The sequence below is a fragment of the Rhinopithecus bieti genome, unplaced genomic scaffold (genome assembly GCF_001698545.2).
Source record: "Rhinopithecus bieti isolate Rb0 unplaced genomic scaffold, ASM169854v2 scaffold_17184, whole genome shotgun sequence".
Lineage (NCBI taxonomy): Eukaryota > Metazoa > Chordata > Mammalia > Primates > Cercopithecidae > Rhinopithecus > Rhinopithecus bieti.
This window is the reverse complement of record NW_016809106.1, coordinates 1,787,912-1,808,495: the sequence shown is the minus strand read 5'-3', so window position 1 is coordinate 1,808,495 and position 20,584 is coordinate 1,787,912. Positions and strand designations below refer to the sequence as shown.

Genomic DNA, 20,584 nt, shown 5'->3' with positions numbered 1-20,584 from the left:
AAGCCAGGCGTGGTGGCGCATGCCTGTACTCTTAGCTACTCAGGGGGCTGAGGCAGGAGAATCACTTGATCCCAGGAGGTGGAGGTTGCAGTGAGCCTTGACTGCACCACTGTGCTCCTGGGTGACAGAGCTCGGGTGACAGAGCGAGACTGTCACAAAAAGTAAAAAAAAAAAGCAGGCAGTTTTAACATCTTGTCTTTTCTTTTGAAAGTGGATTACATTAAATAAAAACTAGAAGCTTGTGGTATTCAAGTTTATACACTCATCTGGAATACCTGTGGTTTGAGTAACTTAGAACAATCTGCATATTTACTCATGGCTGATCAGAAGTTAGGTATCTCGTTCCATGCTAGAATTAGAAGCCCAGTCTAAAAAGTGTTGGATTCTTATAAGGAAACCAGGAGAGAGTTCAGAAGGAAAGTCTGAATTACTGCATTGGCTCTCCAGGGTTGTTCGCTATTGTTGAGTCCCGTGGGAGTCTTTATTCTCGAACACGCTTAATCTATGCAAACATAACCAACCTTGCTATCGATCTCACTGCTCCCCAGCGCAGACTGGATCACGTACAGCAAGGCATCCGTAAGCCCATCACACTCTCTCATCCTTCTGCGGGCCTCCTCTCCGGCCGAACTAACATTCCTGCAAAGTAAAAGGACACGTCAGCAGTCTTTACGGCTGTCACCAAAAGAATGTCTTTCCATGCCCATCTGCTCTCATAGTTTGAAAGGAAATGCTTTCTCCCCCACTTTTTCGGAATGCTTATCAAGAATATATCTTTAGTGAATAGGGATGGCTTCCACAAAACACATCCGAGAATTGGGTAAGTCACAGATGTCTGTAATGCCACTCCTGGAATAGACAATGAAGAATTCCTAATATGGGATCTGTGAGTCACACGATTGCGGAGGGTGGGGGACTTTCAGAAAGTCTTCTAGGTTTACTTCATGTACAATCAGAAGCTTTTTGATTCAAAGGATTCTTCTTTGAGAGGTCTGAAACACTTTCAAAGACAGAGCTTGTAACTTCTGAAATATTTTAGACATCTAAATTTGTCTGCCACAAAGATACCTACCTTGGCCCAGCCAGAAGTAGACTTGTAGGAATTTATTCTAAGGACATAGTTAGAGGGTTCTGTGACAGTGTAGTCACTGGGATGTGCATGATACCTCTTATGGGAAGCAGCTGCTCCAAGCTCTTTTCTGTACTAGCACATGCTGAGCTAATGGCAACAAATGGGGCCTACTGTAATGAAATGTGCAGCTACGAAGCAGAGAGATCTTCTAGTCCTACAAGAGACAGAGATAATCTGAAGGAAAATCTTGGGGTGCTTTTAGTTATTCTACCACCTGAGAGTATGTTGTTCTTCTCCTACCCACGGTTAGCATATGGTTCCAGTAGAGAATTTCTGCGATGACTTACTACAGGCAACACAACCTGTAAAAGGGAGGCTGGAGGAGGTGAGTTAGTGGGTGGTACAAAGGGATTGAAAGAATTTAAGGACCTTGGGGACAGTGGTAGAAAAAGAAGGATGATTCTCAAACTTAGGGAGCATCGGAATCCTCTGGAGGGTGCGTGCGGTACAGACTGCTGGCTGCATGCTGGAGTCTCTGACTCAGAACATTGGGGTAGAGTCAGATAAGCTGCATATACTTGGTGGTGCTGATGTTGAGAACTCACACCCCAGAGGGTCTGGCTGGGAGGAGGGTCGTGTTTTTGCTGACTGCTGGGGCAGCCATGAGGCAGATCCCAAGGATCTGGAAGCCTGGACGGAGTCTGGAGAAGTTGAAGAAGTTGAATGAAATGAATCTCCAGCCCACTATAATTGACCCAGGTAGTCTCATTTCATATTCACAACATGTTTTGCTGTTGTAGTAAATTCTATTTTACAGATGATAAAACCAAGCCTCAGAGGTTGTCCAAGGCCATGCAGTAAGTGTGTCTCTGCTTCAGATGGCCAGGATACTGGAGCTCAAACCCAGAGAAGACCAAGGACTGAGATTTTGAGGAATCAATCTGTTTGCAATTAGCCTCCCCCTTCACACTCTCTTGGCTCTTTGAATCTCCTTTACTGATCACCATTGATTTCGTATTGGAATTATTTGGCTGTGACCTCATTACTGCACTGGGACTTTCTGGAGGATAGAAGGCATGTCAGTCCTATGTCTCTACCTAGCATTCGGCTGAGGAGGAGCTGGAACAAAACCTGTGAAGATGGGAAAGAAAGGGCTTCAGGCCTGATGTCAAATACGAATGCAGAATATGGTTTTTTAAGATTTAAAATAAAATAGGTTTCATGTTAAAATGCCACTGAACATAAATCGTTTTTTTTTTGATACCTAAAAAGTTCCACAGACGTATTCAGATAGGCTCTATCAGCGGCACTTCTGTGTAACACTGGGAAAGATTATATAATTCAAATTAGTATTTTTGGCATTTGCTGATCTTCAAATATAAACAAAATTTCTCAGCTTCTTAGATAATATAACTAGGCAAATATTGACAGCATTTTTATGTAAAATTTCATAAATTCCATCCTGTGATGGCCAACTTTTGTTTCTGACACAATCCGTGGTGCGGGCCAGAGAGGAACTAACTTTCTGCTAGGGAAAAGGTGGTGAGAGGCATTTGGATATTATTTTAAACTAAAAGAATGGCCCTTTTAAAGGAGCATTTTAGCTCATTCCTTCTTGAAATGATTTTCACCAGGTTGAGCTGTGAAGCTGTTAAAATAATAAGTTTGTCAAAGATTCTGAATCAGACCTCTTTGGCCAGAAGAATGTTGTGTGGTAATGTGTGATTATGTTTGGCTCTTTAGCGTAGCACATTATTATTTCCAAATAGGATTAATGAAATTCAGGCTGGCAAGCAACTTAAGGTAGTATGTATACACCCTGATCTGAAAAAGCCCTCTACAGCTCTTCTTTGACTAATGTGCTCGGTCTTTCCTTTGAGTATCCTTTCTTTGGAGGCAGGTTGCCTCCTGATTCACTGATAAACTTTCTAATGATCAGTCCTAATTTCACCGGTAATCATTAAACATACGGGACCAACCAATAGGAAATAATCAAAATGAACAACTTAACATCAGAAGCTGTCAATACTAATCTTAGCATTTTTCTTTATTCTAGTTTCTATTCCATTCTAGTTCAGTCTCCTCCAAAATTTAAAATGTTATTAATTGGCTACTATATTACAATGTGTAAGATATTTGAAAAATGTGACAGATTAATAACTTAAGGTCTCAGCAGAGAAGGGGAGTGACTGAGATACATTCATACCCACACAGCACCTAAGATATAGACTTCAAGAGGGGGTTATCATACTGTCTGCAGGCATGATGAGGCTCAGTATACATACAGACTTCAAGAGGGGGTTATCATACTGTCTGCAGGCACGATGAGGCTCAGTATACATACAGACTTCCAGAGGGGGTTATCATACTGTCTGCAGGCACGATGAGGCTCAGTATACCTACAGACTTCAAGAGGGGGTTATCACACTTTCTGTAGGCACAATGAGGCTCAGTATACATATAGGCTTTAAGAGGGGGTTTCATACTGTCTGCAGGCATGATGAGGCTCAGTATACATATAGGCTTCAAGAGGGGGTTATCATACTGTCTGCAGGCATGATGAGGCTCAGTATACATTTTTATATAAACTGTCTCTTTTCAATGGGTAATGGTTTCTTACAGGTCTTTGGGCTTGGGTTTCCACTTTTAATCAACTATACCTCAGTGTGTGAGACATATCTTAAGAGAATCTTTGATTTTCACATTGGTGGTAAGGAGTGTTTCCTGTTCCTCCCTCTTCCCCACAAACACAAGTTCTACTCTTTCAACCACAAATTTCAGTTTTTTATTGTTGTTAGTTAAGACTTTTGATCAACGTGTTAAGGTAAAGTCATGTCAGCTTATGACTGAAACATTATAATCATGTTAACCATACATGATACAGCTGTAAGCATCACGACTTGAACACAGCTCAAATTTTTGTCTCTACACCTTTACTATGAAACTTAACAAGATGTTTCACTGTTTAAAAATAAACACCCTGATAACCTTCTGTGATGCTCACTACATGGTTAAGTGTAATCAGGGTCCTTAGTGTCTGACAATTAATCAATGTCCAAGCTAGAAAGTTCCTCCCTCCCATTGTACTTAAACCATCTTCTAACCATCACGAGGAAGGTGATTTCTATGTCTGGTTAAAAATGGGTATGGAAAAATTCTATGCATAAACATAGCATTAAAACAAATACCTGTAGATTATTTGTTAGAAGCACAAAAATGTGCATAATATCTCATCCTTCTTAGTAATCTTTACAGTCATGACTGAATTATCAGTTACTATGTCATTGGGAAGTTCCTGCTAAAAGTAGATTCTATAATCTTTTTACCTAATAGATAAAAAATGAAACAATTCATTTTTATGTCTTCCAATTAAAAGACCAATCTTTTTTTTTTTATTTTAATGCAACTAAACTGCTTCCTTTCCCCTGTCTTCTGTGCTGCTTGACATCTCATTTCTTTGCATCTCCATCACTCAGTGTTCTCCTAGGACCCAACGTGGAACTCAGACCATATGTTCACCTGTATGACTATGGCATTTTGCATGAAAGATGTGTCTCTGTTTCAGATGGCCAGGACACTGAAGATCAAACCACAGAGAAAACCAAGGAATGAGATATTGGGTAATCAATGTATTTGTAATTAGCCTCTCCCTTCACACATTCTTAGCTCTTTGAACCTCCTTTACTAATCATCATTGATTTTGCATTGGTATTATTTAGGCTGTGACCTAATTACTGCACTGGGAGTTTCTGGAGAGTAGAAAGCATGTCATTCTTATGTTTATACCTAGCATTCAGCCGAATGTGTGACACATAGTTGGTTATTATTGAGAATTCAGCCCTTCCATCGGATTGGAATTCAGGAAAGCAGGGACATGTTTACTCTGTGACTGATTGTGCTTCGTGCTTACAGAATAAATATCAGATGTTTGTTCCGCCATTTGAATACTGGCTTCTTAAACTGTACCTTGTGTTACAAGCCCCATCCTGAGTTATTCAAGGCAGTTTCAATTTGCAAAAGAAGAAAATGCAATTGAAGATAGCACACAGCATTGAGAGTAAAATTAGCTCGAGATATAAACTTTCTTATGATTGTTCATAATATTGATTGAGTGCTGAAGAGAACTGCACAATTTTGTGGCCTGGAGACAGTCAGATATTTCCCAGTTTCTCACCCGTCTACAACCTCAGGCTTGGAGGAAGAGCTTTCACGGCCTGGCTCAAGGCTAGGTTGTCTTCCTATGTCTGTTTCCTCCTCTCCTCTCTCCCTCACCTTCTCCTTGGCCTTTAGGGTCTGGACTCCATTGGAGTTGTCTCATACCAACCCCATTCACATGTCCTTGAGCCCTGGGTCCAGCCCTGCTATAATCACCATCCATCAGGTGGCCCAACCCTTCACATCCCTGGGCAGGCACTCCCTGAGTTCCTTCATCTCATCCTCCAATTCATAACCAGCAGAGCTCAGATGCTGGGTCTCTGCAGGATCTGGCCTGAGTTCCTGAGACCATACACCAGTTTGAGGAGTGGGTTAGGCTGTCTGGAGGTTGCTAGAGAATGAGCTGGGTTTAAGTGATACAGAGAGTCCCAAGGCAAAGCCGAAATATGAAGCCACATACTTAGTACAGCCTCGATGCAACCCAGCAAGGCAGGCTGGGGAGGCAGAAGACACCAGAGATGATGGCATGGACCAGAGACCAGACCCGACCCCGGGGATATCTGGGAGCCCCAGGGCAGAGCTGAGAGCCTCTGGACGCTTGGCCAAGGATATGGAGAGGCTGTCTGGGGTTCCCAGGCCCATTGATCCCTCCCCTTGGAATGTTATTCCTTCCACCTTGAAGCCATTGACTCTGACAGTTGCAGTTGCCAGGGCTCAATCCAAGCACTGCCTTTTCTACCTTCTAAGCCTTGCCTCAGCCCCACTACTCCTTCCTTCATAGCTCCAGGCACAGGTTTCTCTTAGAGCACTTGTAACACACAATGTTTGAATCTGGTCCCACAGGGCGTTAGGAGGTAGGGGAGCATCATTTTATTTGGTTGTTTGTGCTCCCCACCATGCAACACACAGTAGGAACTCACTGGATATTGACTGGATGAAAGAGCATATGGTTCTTTTCAGGAATCTTTCTAGACCAGTGGTTCCTAACTAGGGTGACTGTGCCACCAGGGAATATTTTTGGTTGTCACCGCTGGGTGAGTGTTGGGGGCATTACAGGCATCTCATGGGTAGAGACAGCCAGGGCTGCTGCTAACCATCCCACAATGCTCAGGACTGCCCCTGCCACAAAGCACACCAATTGTTTCGAGGCTGAGAGGCCTGCTCTGGATAGCTGGGCTCCATGAGGATCTAATCTGTGTATGTGCTTCCCCAGCACTTAACCTGTGCTCGGCCTGTGGCTTCTCAAACCTATNAAGAGGGGTTATCACACTTTCTGTAGGCACAATGAGGCTCAGTATACATATAGGCTTTAAGAGGGGTTTCATACTGTCTGCAGGCATGATGAGGCTCAGTATACATATAGGCTTCAAGAGGGGTTATCATACTGTCTGCAGGCATGATGAGGCTCAGTATACATTTTATATAAACTGTCTCTTTTCAATGGGTAATGGTTTCTTACAGGTCTTTGGGCTTGGGTTTCCACTTTTAATCAACTATACCTCAGTGTGTGAGACATATCTTAAGAGAATCTTTGATTTTCACATTGGTGGTAAGGAGTGTTTCCTGTTCCTCCCTCTTCCCCACAAACACAAGTTCTACTCTTTCAACCACAAATTTCAGTTTTTTATTGTTGTTAGTTAAGACTTTTGATCAACGTGTTAAGGTAAAGTCATGTCAGCTTATGACTGAAACATTATAATCATGTTAACCATACATGATACAGCTGTAAGCATCACGACTTGAACACAGCTCAAATTTTGTCTCTACACCTTTACTATGAAACTTAACAAGATGTTTCACTGTTTAAAATAAACACCCTGATAACCTTCTGTGATGCTCACTACATGGTTAAGTGTAATCAGGGTCCTTAGTGTCTGACAATTAATCAATGTCCAAGCTAGAAAGTTCCTCCCTCCCATTGTACTTAAACCATCTTCTAACCATCACGAGGAAGGTGATTTCTATGTCTGGTTAAAATGGGTATGGAAAATTCTATGCATAAACATAGCATTAAAACAAATACCTGTAGATTATTTGTTAGAAGCACAAAATGTGCATAATATCTCATCCTTCTTAGTAATCTTTACAGTCATGACTGAATTATCAGTTACTATGTCATTGGGAAGTTCCTGCTAAAAGTAGATTCTATAATCTTTTACCTAATAGATAAAAAATGAAACAATTCATTTTATGTCTTCCAATTAAAAGACCAATCTTTTTTTTTTTATTTTAATGCAACTAAACTGCTTCCTTTCCCCTGTCTTCTGCGCTGCTTGACATCTCATTTCTTTGCATCTCCATCACTCAGTGTTCTCCTAGGACCCAACGTGGAACTCAGACCATATGTTCACCTGTATGACTATGGCATTTTGCATGAAAGATGTGTCTCTGTTTCAGATGGCCAGGACACTGAAGATCAAACCACAGAGAAAACCAAGGAATGAGATATTGGGTAATCAATGTATTTGTAATTAGCCTCTCCCTTCACACATTCTTAGCTCTTTGAACCTCCTTTACTAATCATCATTGATTTTGCATTGGTATTATTTAGGCTGTGACCTAATTACTGCGCTGGGAGTTTCTGGAGAGTAGAAAGCATGTCATTCTTATGTTTATACCTAGCATTCAGCTGAATGTGTGACACATAGTTGGTTATTATTGAGAATTCAGCCCTTCCATCGGATTGGAATTCAGGAAAGCAGGGACATGTTTACTCTGTGACTGATTGTGCTTCGTGCTTACAGAATAAATATCAGATGTTTGTTCCGCCATTTGAATACTGGCTTCTTAAACTGTACCTTGTGTTACAAGCCCCATCCTGAGTTATTCAAGGCAGTTTCAATTTGCAAAAGAAGAAAATGCAATTGAAGATAGCACACAGCATTGAGAGTAAAATTAGCTCGAGATATAAACTTTCTTATGATTGTTCATAATATTGATTGAGTGCTGAAGAGAACTGCACAATTTTGTGGCCTGGAGACAGTCAGATATTTCCCAGTTTCTCACCCGTCTACAACCTCAGGCTTGGAGGAAGAGCTTTCACGGCCTGGCTCAAGGCTAGGTTGTCTTCCTATGTCTGTTTCCTCCTCTCCTCTCTCCCTCACCTTCTCCTTGGCCTTTAGGGTCTAGACTCCATTGGAGTTGTCTCATACCAAGTCCATTCACATGTCCTTGAGCCCTGGGTCCAGCCCTGCTATAATCACCATCCATCAGGTGGCCCAACCCTTCACATCCCTGGGCAGGCACTCCCTGAGTTCCTTCATCTCATCCTCCAATTCATAACCAGCAGAGCTCAGATGCTGGGTCTCTGCAGGATCTGGCCTGAGTTCCTGAGACCATACACCAGTTTGAGGAGTGGGTTAGGCTGTCTGGAGGTTGCTAGAGAATGAGCTGGGTTTAAGTGATACAGAGAGTCCCAAGGCAAAGCCGAAATATGAAGCCACATACTTAGTACAGCCTCGATGCAACCCAGCAAGGCAGGCTGGGGAGGCAGAAGACACCAGAGATGATGGCATGGACCAGAGACCAGACCCGACCCCGGAGATATCTGGGAGCCCCAGGGCAGAGCTGAGAGCCTCTGGACGCTTGGCCAAGGATATGGAGAGGCTGTCTGGGGTTCCCAGGCCCATTGATCCCTCCCCTTGGAATGTTATTCCTTCCACCTTGAAGCCATTGACTCTGACAGTTGCAGTTGCCAGGGCTCAATCCAAGCACTGCCTTTTCTACCTTCTAAGCCTTGCCTCAGCCCCACTACTCCTTCCTTCATAGCTCCAGGCACAGGTTTCTCTTAGAGCACTTGTAACACACGATGTTTGAATCTGGTCCCACAGGGCGTTAGGAGGTAGGGAAGCATCATTTTATTTGGTTGTTTGTGCTCCCCACCATGCAGCACACAGTAGGAACTCACTGGATATTGACTGGATGAAAGAGCATATGGTTCTTTTCAGGAATCTTTCTAGACCAGTGGTTCCTAACTAGGGTGACTGTGCCACCAGGGAATATTTTGGTTGTCACCGCTGGGTGAGTGTTGGGGCATTACAGGCATCTCATGGGTAGAGACAGCCAGGGCTGCTGCTAACCATCCCACAATGCTCAGGACTGCCCCTGCCACAAAGCACACCAATTGTTTCGAGGCTGAGAGGCCTGCTCTGGATAGCTGGGCTCCATGAGGATCTAATCTGTGTATGTGCTTCCCCAGCACTTAACCTGTGCTCGGCCTGTGGCTTCTCAAACCTATGCTCCTCTGCTGCATCCGAATCAGCTTTGGAACTGGATTAAAATACAAAGGTGCAGGCCCTTCCCCAACACTTCCATTAGCCCAGTTCTCAGTGTGTTCTGCTGGTCTCCAGGTGATGAGAACACACTCCACAGGTGAGAACCATGGCCTTAGCCCATGGTAGGAAATTCAGCGTAGAAAGGTAAAGTACTTCTTGAATGGCCACAAAGCCATGTGGTTGTCTGCTGTGTGCTACGTGATGTACAGACTCTGAACAACACTCCCCAGGCTCTTCCTAACAGGATGGGACCATGGCCCCCCAAACCTACCAGTGATGGCCTTTGGACCAATGGCCATCAGCTTCTAACAGTCAACCAGCAAATGATGGGAAATAACGCTAAACTTGTGAGGGGGAATCTCACAAGTAGAATATAAATACGGAGCGTCTTAATTTTTTGACCATGTAATGACCTACTCAGAAATGGATGGAATTTTTTAAACTCATGACAATCTTTTAATTCAACAGCACAGCCACCCCCAGTAACAAGATCTCCACAACTCCCAGCCTCTCCTGCCTGCTCTCTCTTGCTTAGTTAGGCAGAGACTGAACAGACCTAACAGCCACCCCTCCAAAGAGCCATATTATTAGCAGCCAGATCGATTATCAAGTATTAATTACACGTAAAGATGCAAAAAATTGGCTCTTTTGAGTTTGATGCCTATACTTAGTTCCCTTCTATGGAGAACATCCTGACATTCTTGATGGCTTGAATTTATCATAAATTACCTGATCTGAGTAAGTGTGAGAATGAGAAATTATGCCAATCATGCTTTTCTTGATTCCACAAAGTACACTCATTTTGCTTTAAAACATTACATTTTAAAGAGATCTTCTATCCATGAACACCTAAATCAGGAGTTAAAAACTCTCTGTAAAGGATTAGAGAATAAATATTTTAGGCTTTGCGGGCCACACAGGGTTTCTGCCACTTTTTCTTCTCTCCTTCTCTTTCTCATTCTTTCAACAACCTTTCAAAAACTGTAAAACCTATGCTTACTTGAAGCCATACAGAAACGGGTCTCTGGCACGATCAACCCCTGACCTAGATTCTCATCTGAAGCTCAGACATAGGATTCGGGAGGGTGTCTGTGAACTCCTGATATTTTGTTCCAAGTTTTATACATTTTTATATGAACATTATGCACGTTTTTGTTTGTTTTCTGTGCTAGAGGTACAGAACTTGCAGCATATTCTGAGGCTGGGATCCTAAACTGTTTAAAAACATCTCACCAAAATAAGTGGTCTGAGCAGCCCCTGCTTGGAGCAGCAGGCTGCTCTCCTAAATCTGGAGTCTGGGTTTCAGAAATCCAATGTATTTGCCTCCTCGGGGAAACGGCAGCTCTGCCTTGTGTCCTCCCACAAGGCCTTGGGAGACTTTGTCTGTGGTTTCCAAAATTATTGTCCAAAAAGCCCATCCTTTTCCTCTGTGCGGGCAGATTGTCCTCTTCGTTGAGTGCCCAGGGGCGGGGAAGGAAGGGGTGTCATTGCCCAGTCACTGGGTCTGCTGACTCCACCTGGCCTTTAATACAGTGACAGTAATCCAGCCAGAGCCTCTCTCTCTAGGTGCAGAGGTTGCAGGGCTGGGGGCAGCATGAGACCCTCCAAGTCTGTCCATCCCCTTCATGCTTCCCACAAAATCCACGAGGGCTCATCCCTTTGATTTGTAGCTCCTTTGCAAAAAGGGAGTGGCTGGCTTTCTTACTATTCAAAATGCTCACAAAGGTAGTTTCTCCTGCACTTGGTGTGGTGCACACAGCTGCGCTACTTAGCTGTGAAGGCGCTTTGTTTCCTTTGGCCTCCTCATCCGGGAGGTGCCGCTGGGAATGGTGTGGACATCACAGCGGATCTGCAGTGACACAGGGCAGCTGCTCAGGGTCGGGCTGGTTTCTTCTCAGTAAATGTTGGCTGAGCAACTGCTCCACCAGAGACCTTCCAGCCCAGACGGGAGAAACACACCAGGCGGGTTACCAGCACCCCACAGGAAATGTGTCTTCCACAAACGTGCGAGAGGAAAGAACAGAAGGTTTCACAGCAGCGTTGGCAATTCTAGTCATTTATTTTTTAAAAATCTAAAAGTGATGTAAAATATTAAGAGAGTGGGGAAATGTAGAACTGAAAGTGATGTCCACACTCTTTGCTTTCCCTTAAGGTAATCACTGTGACCATTTAGTATTTATCATTCAAGATTATTTTCCACTTGTATTAGTAAACCGTGTAGGTAACATTCTGTTTTTTACCATAACAATTCCTCAGGCAACTGGCTTTTATGTCTCCAAAGTTTATCACTGTCTCTGTTCATGATGGTAGCTACAATCATTGAATGACTTTTGGTATCTCATGGTATAAATAGATCGGCCGGACACGGTGGCTCATGCCTGTAATCCCAGCACTTTGGGAGGCTGAGGCGAGTGGATCACCTGAGGTCGGGAGTTCGAGACCGGCCTGACCAACATGGAGAAACCCCGTCTCTACTAAAAATAGAAAATTATCTGGGCGTGCCTGTAATCCCAGCTACTCGGGAGGCTGAGGCAGGAGAATCGCTTGAACCCAGGAGGCGGAGGTTGCGGCGAGCTGAGATCGTGTCATTGCACTCCAGCCTGGGCAACAAGAGTGAAACTCTTGTCTCAAAAACAAACAAACAAAAAAGATCACAATTCATAATTTCTCCGATTAATACTCTGTTAATGAACATCCAGATTATTTCTAATTTTTTACTCTATTATGTAATGTTTGGTTCAATTTTGGAGGAGATATGGGCTTTAGAGGAATTGTTCTAGGAAGATAAAATAGCAGAGATAAATAATTTCAAATCTACAAAGCAGTCAACCTTGACTGGATGCCTGCTTTCTTCCATACGCAATGATAAGTCCCGGGATAAACTGATGAGAGTATCTGACTTTTGACCTTTAGAAGGTCACAGTCCAGGAAGGTAAACAGACATATTTGACGTGAGTAACCATGATATCATCAGCATGTAACTAGCAGTGTGAAGAATCTGGCAACCAATGTTTGGAAGTGACATCTAGATATACAACAGAAAACAAATATAGGCTGAAATGGATGAAAATTTTACTCTTCATCTACTTTAGTAAAATATTTCCTTAAGTTGTAATTCTGTAAATTTATTTTCCTTCAAGCTTATAGCAGCAAGTCATGGGTTGTAACTTAAAAAATAAGGACACAGAACATAATAAACACGTTTCCAGCAAAAAAGCAGCTCATGCAACATAAATGGAAAGTATTAAAAATGCATACTTTTAAATGCGAAGGGCAAGGCTTAAAGTTCAGGCACAGGCTTGGGCTAAGTTCCAGGTGAACAGCCTGTGCAAATACCATCCATGCACATCCGTGCAGGGGTGGGGTCTACAGCCTCCAACCAAGGACAGGACCCGGCAGGGAGCCATGGCATTCTGTGGCAAATGTTAATTTGGGCACATAATTTTCCATTTTTACTAAGCCTGGCATCCTTAGCCAGTGCAACATGTCTACTAAAACTGTGGCTGGCTCATGGTGGACCAAGGGCAAATCTTGTTAATGCACTTTTACTCAACCACATTCCCTGTGCTAAGTCCTTCCTGAGATCTGGCCACAGGACAGTCTAGGTGGATTGCTACAAATCCTGGGCCATCCCTCACCAGAGGTTCCACTCCTGCCTCTTGTAGTTCCGCGGCAGGTGGAAATGCAGTTCTGTTCTTGTAGTTCTCTGCAGGTGGAAATGTACGACGTTTGCACAATACTCAAAAGTTGACTGAAGCAGGGCTTCTTCCCCCACCAGCTTACAAGAGGCATCTCCAGTGTTATCTTTTTCTGACGCCTGACCCAGAGGGCAAAGCTGAGGCTGACATTGGATAAGCTCTGGCCTGGAAACCCAATGGCGTTTGCTAGGCTGGGTTTCCAAGCTGCTCTGGAGCAATGACTCCATTTTATTTTCAATTCCCCCTTTTAGAATGTCTATAATTGTTATCCTATGTCGTCCCATCACTGCATGTTGGGAGCAGAAATGTTGCTTCTTTATTTTCACAGGTTCACAGACGGAGAGAAGTTCTTCCCCAGGATCTGTACTTAACAGATTACTCATCCAGTTCTGATTTGGATGATTCAGATTTTGGACTTTTGAGCTGAAGAGATTTAAGACTTTGAGTTGATGCTGTAATGGGATGAAACCATTGGGGACTCTGGGATGGAATGAAAGTATGTGGGATGAATGTGACTCTTTGGAGGCCAGAGGGTGGACTGTGGTAGGCCGGAGAACAGCCCCTCCAAGATGTCTATAACTTAATCCTTGGAATCTGTGAACAGGTTACTTATCATGGTGGTGGTGGGGGGGGGGGCGGGGAGGGCGGAAATATGTTGCAGATGGAATTAAAGTTACAAAGTTTAAAATAGGGAGACTTTCCCTATTTTGTCCCTGGAAAATCTCCCTATTTTATTCTCTGCTTTCCCTGGCTGGGGTCAGAGAGGTGCAGCAGAAGGGATGACAGAGATCCCAAGAGGAAAGGTTCAGCTCCCACCTGCTGGCTTGGACATACAGGGTAGCCACAGGTAAAGGGGAGAGAGAGACCACTAGGAGGGCAGGAGCTGAGGGCAGCTCTCAACTGGCCACCACCAAGCAAGTGGAGACCTCAGTCCCATGGCCATAAGGAACTGGATTCTGCCAACAACCTGCAGTAGCTTGGATTCTTCCCCAGAGCTGCTAGTAAGGAGGACGATTGTACCAGCACCTTGATTTTAAACCAATGAGACCAGTGTCTGAAGTTCTGGGAAACTGCAGGATAATATATTTGTGTTGTTTTAAGTCATGGAATTTCTGGCAATTTGTTACAGCAGCAAGAGGAAACTCACAGGGAGCCTGCAGCTCATTTTGCTGCAGGGTAAACAGATTCTTCTCAGCACTGTCTCTGATGCCTCATGTCCCACTCCCTCCCATGAAAACTGCTCAGCCTGCAGTGGGCACATGCAAGTTTCAAGAAGAGATTTCTAGACAATCAAACAACTGGATTGCTTAGATCAAGAACAAAATGCCATATACATATACACATGTGGAGGGGCGTGAGGTGGTGGCATAGAAAATACCTGCCCTCAATGCTGTAAGGCCAGGCCACTGTTCGATGGGACCCAGGGCACGCTGAGGCCCTCTGCATGGGCAACATTGATGTGATGTTGGGATGATGCACTTTTTGAGGCTGAATGACATGCTTCAATATATTCTGCCCTATCTCTGATCTCATCAGCTACAAGAGCGCCACCAAATTTGCAGCCATCAGCTTGGTCCAGACTGCTCTTTTGCCTGGTTGGTATCTTCCACTTCTGCCAGAAGAGGCCCCTGAAAACTGGAGTCTTCAGAGTTTGCAGAGAACAGATAGTGCTACAACTGGCATTCTGTATCTGTCCAGGACATGAGTACACTGGATTATAAGACAGAGAACTGAGGCAGCAGCCTAGCCCTGCGGAAGTAAAGTCTGCAGTGTGGTCTGTTATTTTTAATGAATTTCCAGAACATTATCTGAAGCACCAACCATAAGTACCAGGTGGTATTACTAGCATTAGGATTAGCCACACCTCTGTAAACTTTTATTGGCTGTAAATAATGTAAGGCTGAATTTACTTGAAAAGCTCTTGAATTCTCTCTCTCCATATGTGTTTTGAAAGTTGGTCCCTCATCACAGCCACATCAGAATAATTTCCAAAAAAATAAGTTTCCCTGATTTTTTTTAAAGATTAGCACAGTCTTGCTGTTCGAATTACTATGCACCTTACTGTCTTCTCCCAAGGAAGGCAATTTCTTTATAAATCAGGACAATGATGGCTTGGTAATTGCTTTGCTGAGCTGCAGGGACAGAATGCTTCAGTGGCTAAAGACCAACTACCTACTGGGACTGGCCGCAAACACTGCTGTTGTTCTGTACCCAAAGTGGTGGTTGCTAGGTTCATACCACACACCCCACCCCCCACATCCACCTATAAACGTAAGCCATCAGAAAGGGATGGAGGGCTCCTCTTTTGGTGACGATTAAACACTGCACCGTTGTAAGACTGCCTGGATCTGTGCCTTCTGGAGTTAGCCATGCATCAGGGAACATTGTTCCAGAGAAGCCCAGAGCGGAACCAGAAATACCTGAATTAAAAGACACCCTCTTGCTGTCAAGTACTACCTAGGGTTTTAGCTACATGATTCCAATTAAAACTGATGGTCGCCACAGAGTTAACTGCTCTATGAAACGTCTGCTGAAAGTTTCCCATTGGGCTAAATTACAAGGAAGACAGAGGGAAGAAAAGCGTGGATGCTGTGTGGCTAAAACCATTAACTGTGAGCCTAATTGTGCGGGTGGCCCTTTGTGCTCCACAAACACTCACGTGCCACTCACAGGTGTTCTTTCCTAACTCACAGTACTTGGGGAGTGAGCTGTACTCACCAGGCCTTGATTTTTTTCATGACCGGACTACGTCTCAAGCTTGGAGTAATGCCATATGGTCCATCCCCTGGGTCAATGCCCACCCTCCTTGTATTCTACCAACTCCCATAATGTTTTACTCTGGAACATTCGTGGTAGGCTTAGAAATTCAGGGTGCACTATATATTGAAAGCCTCACATATCTAACCTTCATTCTGGCACCTTGACTTCCCATCAAGGGGGCCTCTGTTAAGTCCACCCACCACACACCATTGCAGCAAGCATTTCCATGCTTGCTAAATGATTTGCCAGCCATGGCCAGTTGCAAACACAGCGAAAAGAAAATGTAATGGGTCAAAACACAAATTAGATTAACAAATGAATACTAGCTAGTTGTCTTCTTCTTTCTTTGTTAAACCAAATTACTTATGGTTAACCAGGTGTGACTTATATGACAAGTCACAAAACCTAAGTCTTAAAATATATATAATAAACGAATATGCTAGGAAACACTGCAGAAGAGAGATGCAATATTCACTTCACCAAGCAGGTGGCTTCCAGGAAAATGAACACCATGTGACTAAATAATCAGCAATACCAACGTGATCCAATTCCTTGCATTTTGAGTCCCCTATCTTCCAAGAAGTAGGGGAACAGAACTTGACTAATAAGGGATTATAGATTATTGGCTACCTGCCTTTTTAAATGTCAGATTGTGGGCTTTAAGATTTTCAAGATTTGGCATTATGTCCTGGATTATTAACAGCGACTATTAAAACAACCTTTCCAACTTTCATTTCAATTCATTCCCTAATTCCGCATATGCAGGCACGTCATCTTTCAGTTTATTTACTTGCAGGATATTTTAACAAATCATACTTCAAAGACTTATTAAAGCTGAGAATCAATGTGATTTTTATAAGCTCACTTATCTAGATGGTAAGTTTTCCTTGAGGTCTGTTTCTTGTTTTTGTGATTGCTTTGATCACTGACTGATAGCTTATTGAATACCAATAGCCATCATCAAAACACTGAAAGAGGCAAAGAACTGCATATACTCTCACATACTCTTGGGTCTTAACCCTTTGTTTTGTGCAATTCTCCACTCCTTTAAAATATTGTTTTATTCTGGGGAGCCACCCCATTATTTCTGCAAGCTGACTGTTCACTGCGGGGCTAAGTAATTGGAAGAGGGAGTCACTCAGTAGGGAAGGAAGGGCAGAAGCCCCTGTTATTCTGCAGGGTCCTAGCCTGCCACCTGCGGGTATCTAGCCCTCTCTGCTTTTTATGGTCTTTGTTATGGACTGAATGTTTGTGTCCTCCAACAAGTTCACATGTTGAAATTCTAACCCCCATGTCACAGTGTTAGTGAGGACTTTGGGAGATGATTAGATCATAAGGATGAGAGCCTTCATGAATGCAATCAAGGCCTTTATAAAAGGGGACTCTGAGAGCTCTTTGCCCTCTTTCTGCCATGTGAAGACACAGGAGTCGGCTGTCTGCAACCCAGGAGAGAGTCCTCACTAGAACCCAACTAACTGTGAGGGCACCCTGATCTCAGACTTCCAGCCCCCGGAACTATGAGAAATACATTTCTGCTGTTTTGCCTCTTGTATTTCATTCTTGGAAGTTATCTTGTCTCTTGTATTTCATTATGGCAGGCCGAACTGACTAAGACAGTCTTCTTACATATTTTCCCTGGAAACCAACTCCTTAATTTGTGGCAAAAATGCTAATAGAAACATTTCTTGGATCAAAATAGCTTAATCCTCATGTTTAAATTGGAAGGAAGTGATTGAAAATAAAAAACACCTTTCCTATAACCTCTTAGAAATGTACCCATCTCTGCTAATTGCTATCTCATAAATTGAGAAGTTTTGACAACTCATTTAGTGGTTTTTTACTTGAGGCAAAGAACATGACAAATGTTAGAAAATCTGGACTCCAGTTAACTTGACCAGATATTACTGTATAGCTCTAGCTAGGTGAATACTGTATTAAAAACAAACCGAGTTTTTGGCTAATGGTTACTTAAGACTGCCAAGAATTCTAAGGACCACTCTCCTTGTTTCAGAATGAAAATATCTCATATGGAGGTGATGGGAGATAGGGAGAAGAAAGATTGTAAGAACACATATATATTTCATATAAGAAAAAATATACAGAAAACAGTAAAACTTAAGATTATTTAGCCTTTTTTTTTCCTGAAAGGGAAATATTAACACAGTCTTGCTGTTCAAATTACTATGCACCTTACTGTCTTCTTCCAGTAATTAGTAATTTAATCTTAATTACTAAAATACATTCTGAAATTTTTTTTTTTCTTTCTTTCTTTCTTTTTTTTTTTTGAGATGGAGTTTCGCTCTTGTTGCCCAGGCTGGAGTGCAATGGCACGATCTTGGCTCACCACAACTTCTGCCTCTCAGGTTCAAGCAATTCTCCTGCCTCAGCCTCCCGAGTAGTTGGAATTACAGGCGTGCACCACCACACCTGGCTAACTTTGTATTCTTAGTAGAGACAAGGTTTCTCCATGTGGGTCAGGCTGGTCTCGAACTCCCAACCTCAGGTGATCCACCTGCCTTGGCCTCCCAAAGTGTTGGGATTACAGGCGTGAGCCACCATGCCTGGCTTATTCTTAAATTTCTGAAAGAAATTTCTGGAAGGCTTATTACAAGAAAGCAGGAGTTATTTCTGTAGAGAGAAGTATCAGTGAGGTCTTGCAAGTTTATGCATAGGTCTTAATCACTAGTTAGCAATAATGTTGGAAAACGCAATAACAGAGCACCTCGGAGATTCTGCATTTTAAAAGCAAGGCTGCCATAGCACCGATATAGTCTGTCTGCTTCCATTATTGTCATGACTGCACTTTTCCCCTTCACTGCGGTAGGGAGAATTCTAAAGACATCCAAGATTCCTACCCTTTGGTCGCTCAACCAAATACTAACTGGGGAAAGGGCTTTGCAGGTGGAATCAAGGTTGCTAATCAGCTGACCTTAGGACAGGGAAATGATCCTGGATTATCCTGCTGGGCTCAATGTAATCACAGGAACTCTTCAAAGCAGAAGAGGAAGGCAGAAGGGTCAGACTGAGTGATGTGGCTGAGGAGGGAGCAGGAGAAAGGGAGAAAGATAAAGGTAGGGGGCCTACTCTAGTGACTTTGAGGATGAAGGAAGGGAGAAATGAGCCAGGGAATATCATGGCCTCTAGAACTGAGAACAACTCCTGGCTGACACCCCACAAGGAAATGCAGCCCTTAGTCTACTGCATGGGTCTGAATATAGCCAGCAACTTGAATGATCCTGGATACAGGCTCTTCTGAGAGTTTTGCAAAAACAGCCCAATGGCTGACGCCTTGATTTCAGACTTGAGAGGCTCCAAACAGAGAAACCAGCCAAGCCCCCTGCACTTCTAGGGTACAGGACTCTGCAGTAATCAATTAGTAATGTTCTCAGCCATAACGTTTATGGTAATTTGTTAGGGTAGCAATGGAAAACTACTATATTCACATAAGATAAAACAAAAAGAAACTCACCGTAATAATTTTCACAAATGTTCATTTTAACATTTCTGCTAACTTATTTCAAAAGTTTTAGATAAACATTGTGTCTTCAGATGGCGGCATTTCACATGCTTTGAATGACAAGAGGAGATGTAGTCATTAGGATTTTTAGATGCCTCTTGTTGCAGGAAGAACAGTAAGCTAAATGAGTTTCTCACCAACTCTAGGTAGCACCTAAGAGTGACTTTTCTTGCTTTACTATTACCAGATGGCCTGCACGCAATATGAGTGTTGGATAATGGCACCACTGGGTGCACAATTTCCTTTTACTGCTTTAGTTGTGAAAGGAGTAATGTTTCAAAAATCCAAGAATTATAAAGCTGCACAAAAAGGTCAAATAGCAATGACACTTTGAGGAACCACAGAGCATCATTAAAAACAGGTCACAAGTTGGCCATGAAGAGTTCCATTGTCTATCTTCACTGCACTAAGTGCTGCAATCAAAGGACTTTTAATCTTTTACAGTACATGTGTCGGTCTTTTGCTTTCGAGCAAGTGTTAAGGTCTGATTTAAAAATTGTGCACTCAACCAGCTTGGTGGCCACCCTGAGAATAACTAGAAAACAAAAGAGAAGGCTTGTGCCCTCCACTATCAGCCCAGGGCACATTTGTAATTCAGGTTTTACTGCTTTTCATAAATAATAAGAGTTCTTAGATCTCTGGCACAAACTATATAAAATGACTTCATGGGAGAAAATGTCAAGGCAACAATACTCCATAGAAATAATCTGGAAGGCCGGGTGCGGTGGCTCAAGCCTGTAATCCCAGCACTTTGGGAGGCCGAGACGGGCGGATCACCGAGTCAGGAGATCGGAAGCCATCTTGGCTACACGGTGAAATCCTCCGTCTTGGCTATCTAGAAAAAAATACAATAGATATATACTAGGCCGTGGCGATGGGGTGGCGGCCGCTGTAGTGTCCACAGTACTTGGAGGCTGGAGGCCATGTGAGAATGGCGTAAACCCCGGAGTGGAGCTGTGAGTGAGCTGAGATCCGGCCATGCAACTCCAGCGCTGTGGCTGACAGAGCTGAGACTCTCTGTGTCTCAAAGAAGAAAAAAAAAAGAGAAAATAGAAATAATTCTGGGAAAAAACAGAATCTAGAAACTCAGGGTTTTCTACGTTCATCT

General features: G+C 43.2%; 1 protein-coding gene across 3 annotated transcripts in view; it reads right to left on the bottom strand.

Moving 5' to 3' along the window:
* The window catches only part of CTNND2 (catenin delta 2), a 414,955-nt gene that overhangs the window by 151,530 nt on the left and 242,841 nt on the right, over positions 1-20,584 (bottom strand). For all 3 annotated transcript variants that reach the window (XM_017888565.1, XM_017888568.1, XM_017888566.1), the window contains exon 7: positions 522-639. In XM_017888565.1, coding sequence (XP_017744054.1) covers positions 522-639 — 118 coding nt within the window. The remainder of the gene's footprint in view (positions 1-521; positions 640-20,584) is intronic.